The sequence below is a fragment of the Gallinula chloropus genome (genome assembly GCF_964237585.1).
Source record: "Gallinula chloropus genome assembly, contig: HAP1_SCAFFOLD_816, whole genome shotgun sequence".
Classification (NCBI taxonomy): Eukaryota; Metazoa; Chordata; class Aves; order Gruiformes; family Rallidae; genus Gallinula; species Gallinula chloropus.
Genome location: NW_028168634.1, coordinates 1 through 9,539, shown reverse-complemented (window position 1 = coordinate 9,539; position 9,539 = coordinate 1). Strand labels below are relative to the sequence as shown.

The 9,539-nt window shown below is 67.6% G+C and overlaps 2 protein-coding genes across 2 annotated transcripts; both read left to right on the top strand.

The window, feature by feature from the left end:
• Positions 1-320: 320 nt before the first annotated feature.
• On the top strand, positions 321-4,739 carry LOC311204291 (AP-1 complex subunit mu-2-like; the record flags this gene model as incomplete). Its single annotated transcript, XM_084280740.1, has 10 exons — positions 321-388; positions 445-617; positions 701-848; positions 2,000-2,126; positions 2,245-2,387; positions 2,474-2,545; positions 2,633-2,791; positions 3,716-3,841; positions 4,398-4,473; positions 4,583-4,739. Coding segments are annotated over 10 exons (1,115 nt in total), but the record flags the coding sequence as incomplete, so codon positions are not given.
• A 304-nt stretch (positions 4,740-5,043) lies between these two features.
• On the top strand, positions 5,044-9,410 carry LOC311204292 (protein KRI1 homolog; the record flags this gene model as incomplete). The annotated part of the gene is given in 14 exon segments (XM_084280741.1): positions 5,044-5,131; positions 5,937-6,004; positions 6,104-6,209; positions 6,290-6,339; positions 6,342-6,391; positions 6,503-6,560; positions 6,653-6,702; positions 7,464-7,491; positions 7,535-7,570; positions 7,647-7,721; positions 8,879-9,015; positions 9,089-9,203; positions 9,316-9,331; positions 9,334-9,410. Coding segments are annotated over 14 exon segments (948 nt in total), but the record flags the coding sequence as incomplete, so codon positions are not given.
• Between the last annotated feature and the right edge of the window lie 129 nt (positions 9,411-9,539).

Here is a 9,539-nt window from a genome sequence, read left to right as displayed (position 1 = left end):
CCCCTTTTCCTTACCCCCCAAAAACCCCCTTCCCCCTCTCCAGTGTCCCCCCCTTTTCCTTACCCCCCCCAGTTAAACCCCCTTCCCCCTCTCCAGTGCCCCCCTTTTCCTTACCCCCCCAAATAAACCCCTTCCCCTTCTCCAGTGCCCCCCCTTTTCCTTAACCCCCCCAAAAAGAAACCCCTTCCCCATCTCCAGTGCCCCCCCTTTTCCTTACCCCCCAATAAAAACCCTTCCCCAGTGCTCCCCTTTCCTTACCCCCCCCAAATAAACCCCTTCCCCCTCTCCAGTGCCCCCCCTTTTCCTTACCCCCCCCCCAGTGGTGGCCACCACCAAGAAGAACGGCAACGCCTCCCTGGTCTACTCCTTCCTCTACAAGGTGGTGGAGGTGAGCTTGGGGAGGGGAGGGGGGGTCTCAGAGGGGGAGGACCCCCTTGGTTTGAGGATGATGAAGGTGCTCTGGGTGCCCCCCCCCACCCCCCCCAGGTCTTCTGTGAGTACTTCAAGGAGCTGGAGGAGGAGAGCGTCCGCGACAACTTCGTCATCGTCTACGAGCTCCTGGATGAGCTGATGGACTTTGGGTTCCCCCAGACCACCGACAGCAAGATCCTGCAGGAGTGAGAGGGGCTGGGGGGATTGGGGGGGGTTTTAGGGGGTCCCACACCTCCTCACCCCCCCCCCCACCCCGTGCTGGCTGCAGGTACATCACCCAGGAGGGCAACAAGCTGGACACGGGCACGTCGCGCGTCCCCACCACGGTGACCAACGCCGTGTCCTGGCGCTCTGAGGGCATCAGGTACAAGAAGAACGAGGTCTTCATCGACGTCATCGAGTCGGTGAACCTGCTGGTGAGGGGGGCACGACCCCACCTGGGGGGTTGGGGGGGGGTTATTGGGGCCTGGAGGGTGCTGGAGGGTCCCTGGGTGGGAGCGGGGGAATGATGGGGGGTGGTGGGGCTGGTGGTGGGGCTGGTGGTGAGGATGGTGATGATGGAGACCCTCGTGGTGGTGAGGATGGGGATGGGGCTGGTGGTGAGGATGATGATGGAGACCCTCGTGGTGGTGAGGATGGGGATGGAGCTGATGATGAGGATGGTGATGGAGCTGGTGGTGAGGATGATGATGGAGACCATGGCGGTGGTGAAGATGGGGCTGGGGCTGATGTGTTGATGAGGATGATGATGGAGCTGATGATGAGGATGATGAAGGAGACCCTCATGGTGGTGAGGATGGGGCTGGAGCTGATGATGAGGATGATGATGGAGACCGTGGTGGTGGTGAAGATGAGGCTGGGACTGATGTGATGATGAGGATGATGATGGAGCTGATGATGAGGATGATGATGGAGACCCTCGTGGTGGTGATGGGGCTGGAGCTGGTGGTGAGGATGATGATGGAGACCGTGGTGATGCTGAAGATGGGGCTGGGGGATGCTCCTGGCGGTGAGGATGATGATGGAGACCCTTGTGGTGGTGAGGATGAGGCTGGAGCTGATGTGATGATGAGGATGATGATGGAGCTGGTGGTGAGGATGATGATGGAGCTGGTGGTGAGGATGGGGATGGGGCTGGTGGTGAGGATGGGGATGGAGACCCTCTTGGTGGTGAGGATGATGATGGAGACTGTTGCAATGATGAGGATGATGATGGGGCTGGTGGTGAGGATGATGATGGAGACCCTCATGGTGGTGAGGATGGGGCTGGAGCTGATGATGAGGATGATGATGGAGACCGTGGTGGTGGCGAAGATGAGGCTGGGGCTGATGTGATGATGAGGATGATGATGGAGCTGATGATGAGGATGATGATGGAAACCGTGGCGATGCTGAAGATGGGGCTGGGGGATGCTCCTGGCGGTGAGGATGATGATGGAGACCCTCGTGGTGGTGAGGATGGGGCTGGGGCTGCCGCTGAGGATGGTGATGGGGCTGGTGGTGAGTCCGGGGCTGGTGAGGATGGTGAGGGTGGCGAAGGAGCGGGCGGTGAGGCCGATGCCCGCAGGTGAGCGCCAACGGCAGCGTGCTGCTGAGCGAGGTGGTGGGCACCATCAAGCTGAAGGTCTTCCTGTCGGGGATGCCCGAGCTGCGCCTGGGCCTGAACGACCGCGTCCTCTTCGAGCTGACGGGACGTGAGTGCTGGGGGGGGGGGTTGGGGGGGCTCAGGGACATCCCCAGGGTCTGTGTGTGTGTTTGGGGGTACACGACACCCCCACATCCCCACCCCTGCCCCTCCTTCCCTCCTCCCAGGGGGCAAGAACAAGTCGGTGGAGCTGGAGGACGTGAAGTTCCACCAGTGTGTCCGTCTGTCCCGCTTCGACAACGACCGCACCATCTCCTTCATCCCGCCCGACGGAGACTTCGAGCTCATGTCCTACCGCCTCAACACACAGGTGGGGGCTCCCCCCCCTCACACACCCCAAAACAAGCCTAGTGGGGGGCACGGGGGACGTGGGGCTGACCCGTTTGCCCACCCCAGGTGAAGCCGCTCATCTGGATCGAGTCGGTGATCGAGAAGTTCTCCCACAGCCGCGTGGAGATCATGGTGAAGGTGGGATGCTGGCGCCGTAGGGGACCTCTGGTTGCACCCCCAACCCCAAATTTCATGCCCCTCTTGTCATCCACCCCCCAATTCCAGGCCAAGGGGCAGTTCAAGAAGCAGTCGGTGGCCAACGGGGTGGAGATCGCGGTGCCGGTGCCCAGCGACGCCGACTCGCCCAAGTTCAAGACCAGCATCGGCTCGGCCAGGTACCTCCCGGAGAGGAACCTGGTCATCTGGAGCATCAAGTCCTTCGCGGTGAGGAAGGACCCCGCGGCCGGGGGTCCCTCCTTGGGTGTCCCCTCCCTGGGGGGGTTGCAGTGGTGGGGGGGTCCTGGGCTGGTTGCCACCTATGGGGATCTTGTCCCAGTCGCCAGTCATAGGGGGTCCCAGCCCAGCCTGGTCGCCACCCATGGGGGGTTCCTCCTGGTCAGCAGCCATGGGGGGTCCCGGCCTGGTCCCAGCCATGGGGGGTCTTCTCCTGGTCACCAGTTATGGGGGGGTCTTGTCCTGGTCACCAGTTATGGGGGGGTCCTGGGCTGGTCCCAGCCATGGGGGGGTCCCTCCTGGTCACCAGTTATGGGGGGTCCCAGCCTGGTCCCAGCCATGGGGGGTCCCTCCTGGTCACCAGTTATGGGGGGTCCTGGGCTGGTCCCAGCCATGGGGGGGTCCCTCCTGATCGCCAGCCATGGGGGGGGGTTCCTGGCCTGGTCACCAGCCATGGTGGGTCTTCTCCTGGTCGCCACCCATGGGGGGTCCCAGCCTGGTCGCCAGCTATGGGGGGTCTTCTCCTGGTCACCACCCATGGGGGGTCCCAGCCTGGTCACCACCCTTGGGGGGTCCCAGCCTGGTCACCAGCCATGGGGGGTCTTCTCCTGGTCACCAGCCATGGGGGGGGGTCCCTCCTGGTCACCAGTTATGGGGGGTCCCAGCCTGGTCACCACCCTTGGGGGGTCTAAGCCTGGTCACCAGCCATAGGGGGTCCCTCCTGGTCCCAGCCATGGGGGTCCCAACCTGGTCACCAGTCATGGGGGGTCCCTCCTGGTCACCAGCTATAGGGGGTCCCTCCTGGTCCCAGCCATGTGGGGGGTGTCCCAGCCTGGTCCCAGCCATGGGGGGGTCCCTCCTGGTCCCAGCCATGGGGGGTCCCTCCTGGTCGGCAGCCCTGTGGGTGCCGCGCAGGGCGGGAAGGAGCACCTGATGCGCGCCCACTTCGGGCTGCCCAGCGTGGAGAAGGAGGAGGAGGAGGGGCGGCCGCCCATCGCCGTGCGCTTTGAGATCCCCTACTTCACCGTCTCGGGCATCCAGGTGCCACCCGGGGCTGGGGGGGTGTGATGGACATGGGGGGCATGGGGAGGCCCTGGGCAGGGGTGCCCATGTGTTTTGGGGTGGGGAACGTGGGGTCCCTGGGGATGGGGTGGGGGGCACAAGGCCCATGGGGTCCCCATGTGTTTTGGGGTGAGGGGCACATGGCCTGTGAAGTCCTGGGGAAGGAGGGGGGGGCACAAGGCCCGTGGGGGGTCCCTGGGGATGGGGTGGGGGCACAAGGCCCGTGGGGGGTCCCCAGGGAGGGGTCCCCATGTGTTTTGGGGGGGTGGTGCTGGGGCACACAGGACCTGTGGCTGGGGGGGTCCCCAGGAAGGTGACCCCATCCTTTTGAGGAATGGGAGGGGGGGTTCAGGGGGGGTCCCGGGGGGTCCCGTGGGTTTTTCAGGTGGGGGGTGGGGGGAGGTTGTGTCCCGCAGCGTCCCCACGGGTATGACCTGACCGGGGAGGGGGGAAGGGAGGGGGTTTTGGGGGTGGGGGGGTGCCCGGGCCATGGTGGCACCAGGGGGACCCATCCTTGCCGCCACCCCCGCGCCAGGTGCGGTACATGAAGATCATCGAGAAGAGCGGGTACCAGGCGCTGCCCTGGGTGCGCTACATCACCCAGAGCGGGGGTGAGTGCGGCCCCCACGGCCCCCCACGACCCCCCACGGCCCCCCCACGACCCCCCCATGGCCCCCCCATGGCCCTCCCATCCCCTCACCCCATCTCTCCCTCCCACAGACTACCAGCTCCGCACCAGCTAGTGCAGCGGGGGGGCTGCCCGGACCCAGCGGACCCTCCCGGACCCCCAACCCCCCCCCCCCCTCCGGGATGCTCCCCCCTCCTTCCTCCCTCCCTCCCCCTCCTCATCCTCTGTCCCTATAAAGATGGAGCTGAGACCGCCGGCCCCGAGCGTCTGTTGGGGGGGGATGAGGGGAGGTGGGAGGTGTGGGGAAGGGGGGGTGATGGGATGGGGAAGGGATGGGGGGAGCGCTGGGGAGGGGTTGGGGGGGCTGTGGGCCCCACCCCCCCCCCGTTCCCCGCCGGCGTTTCCTTTTAAGAGCTGGGAGGGGGGGGGCGGGGGAGCGGTTGGGTCAGGAGGGGCGTGGCCGGGTCAGGAGGGGGCGTGGTCGAGGCGCGCGCCCTCCCTCACTGCCGGGGGCCGGAAGCGGAAGCGGAAGCGGAAGTGACGTGCGCGAGAGGGGACGATGCCGGCCGAGCCGCTGCGCGTGAACGCGGCCTTCGCGGAGCGGTACCGGCGGCAGCGGCGGCGGGAGGAGCTGCAGCGGCGTGAGCGGGGCGGGGGCGCCGGGGGGGGGGAACGGGGGCACTGGGGGGGAACGGGGGTACCGGGGGGGGGGAACGGGGGCACCGGGGGGGGTAACGGGGGGTTATGGGGAGGGGGGTAACGGGGGCACTGGGGGGCACCGGGGAGGGGGCACCGGCGGGGGACACACGGGGGTTTAACCGGGGAGGGTAACGGGGGCACCGGGGGGGGTTAACGGGGACACCGGGGGGTCTGGGGGACACGCTGGGGGGGCAATGGGGTAATTGGGGGTAACGGGGGGCACCGGGGGGTCTGGGGGACACACTGAGGGGGCAGTGGGGTAACGGGGAGGTAATGGGGGGTAACGGGGGCACTGGGGGGGGTCTGGGGAGGGGCACCGGGGATTAACGGGGGTTAACGGGGATACTGGGGGTAACAGGGGTCTGGGGGTCACGCTGGGGGGGCAACGGGGACACTGGGGGGTAACGGCGGGGGCACTGGGGGGTTAACGGGGGCACCGGGGGGCTCTGGGGGACACGCTGGGGGGGCAACAGGGTAACGGGGGGGTAATGGGGGGACTGGGGGGGTGTCTGGGGAGGGACACCAGGGGGTAATGGGGGTTAACGGGGATACAGGGGGCACCGGGGGGTAGGGGGGGTACTGGGGGGGGTCGGGGGAGGAGTCAGAGAGCACAGGGTGGGCACTGGGGGTATAACAGGGGAGGATAATGGGAGGTAATGGGGGGATAAGGGGGGCACCGGGGGGGGCTCACCGGGGTGGGGGGGTCACCGTGTGCTGGGGGAGGGCTGAGCAGAGGGGTCCCCGCAGTGCGGGATCGGTACGGGGACGCCGGGACCAGCTCCAGCTCCGAGTCCGACTCCAGCGGCGATGAGGTGGTGAGTGGGGGGTGTGGGGGGGGTCCCATCCATCCCCCCAGCCTGGGAAACCCCCCCCGGGCCGGGACACCCCCCTGTGACCCCCCCCGGTGCCCCCAGACCCTGGACCCCCGGCTGGAGCGGGATTTCTACCGGACTCTGGCGCTGCTGAAGAGCCGCGACCCCCGGATCTACCGGGAAGGGACCACCTTCTACAGCCAGCCAGGTACAGGGAGGGGGGGACACCCCCAAAACGGGGAGGGGGAGCCCCAAACTTGGGGTCCCAGCGGTTCTATCACCCCCCAGAGTCCTCATCAGGCAGCGATGAGGAGGAGGAGGATGAGGAGGAAGAGCAGCCCCCATGTACCTGAAGGACTATGAGAGGAAGGTGGTGCTGGAGAAGGAAGGGTGAGGAGGGGGCTGCTGGGGGGTGGGGGTGTTTTTTGGGGGGGGCTGCCCTGTGCTGACCCCTCCCCCCCTTATAACTCTGCCCCCCCCCTCCCCTGGCCTTCCTCACAGTAAATACGTGGATGAAGAGGATGAGGAGGATGAGGAGGCAGCGGCCGAGCGGAGGAAGGTGGGTTGGGGAGGGGAGGGGGTGGGGTGGGGGGGTGGAGAGGGGGGTGATGTGTGATGTGTGACCCCCCCCAAATCACTGTGACCCCCCAGAGAGCCGCCTCCAGGAGCTACGTGGAGGAGCAGCGGGAGCTGAAGGAGAGGTGGGGGCTGGGGGGGGGTTGGGGGGTTTTGGGGGGGCTGGGGGGTTTGGGGTTGGGGATCAGGGTTGGGGGGGGTTTGGGGGGGATCAAGGTTGGGGGGTTTTGGGGGGGGGGGCCTGTGGGGGTTTGGGGGGCTGCAGGGTTGGGGGCTTGGAGGGTTTTGGGGGACTGTGGGGGTTTGGTGGGGGAATCAGGGTTGGGGGGTTTGGGGGGGACTCTGGGGGATGGGGGGATCAGTGTTGGGGGGCTTGAAGGGTTTTGGGGGGCTGTGGGGGTTTGGGGGGGATCAGGGTTGGGGGGTTTGGGGGGATTAGGGTTGGGGGGGTTTGGGGTGGCTGGGGGGTTTTGGGGGGATCAGGGTTGGGGGGCTTGGGGGATTTGGGGTGGCTGGGGGGGTTTTGGGGGGGATCAGGGTTGGGGGGTTTTTGGGGGCTGTGGGGGATGAGGGGATCAGTGTTGGGGGGCTTGAAGGGTTTTGGGGGGCTGTGGGGTTTGGGGGGGATCAGGGTTGGGGGGTTTGGGGGGGATTAGGGTTGGGGGGTTTTGGGGTGGCTGGGGGGTTTTGGGGGGGATCAGGGTTGGGGGGGCTTGGGGGATTTGGGGTGGCTGGGGGGGTTTTGGGGGGATCAGGGTTGGGGGATTCTGGGGAGCTGGGGGGGTTTGGGGGGCCTGTGGGGTTTGGGGGGTTTTGGGGGGTCTGTAGCATTTTGGGGGGGGCTTTGACACTGGGATTCACCATGTCCCCCCCCCACCCCCGGCAGCTTCCGAGCCTTCGTGGCTGACAGCGAGGAGGAGGAGGAGGGGGGGAGGAAGGGGCAGGGGGGGCTCTGCTCTGCTCCGGCGGCGCAGCCAGACGGCGGAAGAGAAGGTGAGGAGGGTGTGGGGGGTTTGGGGGGATTTGGGGTGTGGGGGGGTCACTCTCAGGCCTGACACTGTCCCCCCAGGAGCGGGAGGAGGAGGATTACATCCGCTGGCTGAAGGGACAGGGGGCCGCCCCCCCGGAGCCGCTGCAGGACCTGGTGAGGGGGCTGAGACCACGCACAGCTCGTGGCACTGATGGCCCTGGGGAAGGGGACACCCCCTCACTGCCCCCCCCAACCCCTCACTGCCCCCCCAACCCCTCACTGCCCCCCCCAACCCCTCACTGCCCCCCCAACCCCTCACTGCCCCCCCAGAGCCGCTGCAGGATCTGGTGTGGGGGCTGAGACCACGCACAGCTCGTGGCACCGATGGCCCTGGGGGAGGGGACACCCCTCACTGCCCCCCCCAACCCCTCACTGCCCCCCCCCCAACCCCTCACTGCCCCCCCCCCAACCCCTCACTGCCCCCCCGGAGCCGCTGCAGGACCTGGTGAGGGGGCTGAGACCACGCACAGCTCGTGGCACTGATGGCCCTGGGGGGGGACACACCCCTGTGCCCCCCCAACCCCTCACTGTCCCCCCCCCAACCCCTCACTGTCCCCCCCCCAACCCCTCACTGTCCCCCCCCCAACCCCTCACTGCCCCCCCAACCCCTCGCTGCTCCCCCAGAGCCGCTGCAGGACCTGGTGAGGGGGCTGAGACCACGCACAGCTCGTGGCACTGATGGCCCTGGGGAAGGGGACACCCCCTGTGTCCCCCCCAACCCCTCACTGCCCCCCCCAACCCCTCACTGCCCCCCCCAACCCCTCACTGCCCCCCCCCCCAACCCCTCACTGCCCCCCCGGAGCCACTGCAGGACCTGGTGAGGGGGCTGAGACCATGCACAGCTCGTGGCACTGATGGCCCTGGGGGAGGGGACACCCCTGTGCCCCCCCAACCCTTCACTGCCCCCCCCAACCCTTCACTGCCCCCCCCAACCCTTCACTGCCCCCCCCAGAGCCGCTGCAGAACCTGGTGCGGGGGCTGAGACCACGCACAGCTCATGACACCGATGGCCGGGGGGGGGGCAGAGGGGACACCCCTGTGCCCCCCCAACCCCTCACTGCCCCCCCAACCCCTCACTGTCCCCCCCAACCCCTCACCAACCCCCATCACCACCCCCCCAGGTGCTGCTGCAGCACCTGGTGCGGGGGCTGAGACCACGCACAGCTCATGACACCGATGACCCTGGTTGGGGGGGGGGGGGGCAGAGGGGACACCCCTGTGCCCCCCCAACCCCTCACCGCCCCCCCTCACCCCTCACCCCCCCCCCCCAGGTGCCGCTGCAGCAGTTCTGGAGCGACCCGGCGCTGGAGCCCGGCGAGCGCTTCCTGCGGGATTACATCCTGAACCAGCGCTACCGCCAGGACCAGGAGGAGGAGGAGGAGGAGGAAGAGGATGGAGCCACCCAGGGGTGAGCAGAGACCATCCCCAGCCCCCAACCCCTGCCCCCCCAAACCCCTCCTCACCCCCCTGTGTGCCCCCAGGCCCCCATCCCCCCCGCTGGCTGACTCCTCGGACGAGGGGGAGCTCTTCCTGGCCAAGCAGGCGGCGTTCGAGCGCCGCTACAACTTCCGCTTCGAGGAGCCGGACGCTGAGCAGGTTTGGGGGGGGGATGATGTGACATTAGGGGCTCCTGCCTCCCAAATTTGGGGGCTGGGGGGGTGTCAGGGGGGGATTGACCCTCTTTTCTGTGCTCCCCACCCCCTCCCAGGTGAAGACGTACCCCAGGACATCCCCACCTCGGTGCGGCGCCGGGACGAGCGGCGGAAGGAGAAGAGGGAAGAGATTCGGGAGAGGAAGAGGAAGGTGAGGGGGGGGGATGAAGAGGAGATGGTCTCTCTGCTGATGTGTCTGTGTGTCCTCCTGGGCACCAGGTCTGTGTGTCCTCCCAGCCCTGGGTCTGTGTGTCCTGGGTCTGTGCATCCTCCCAGCCCC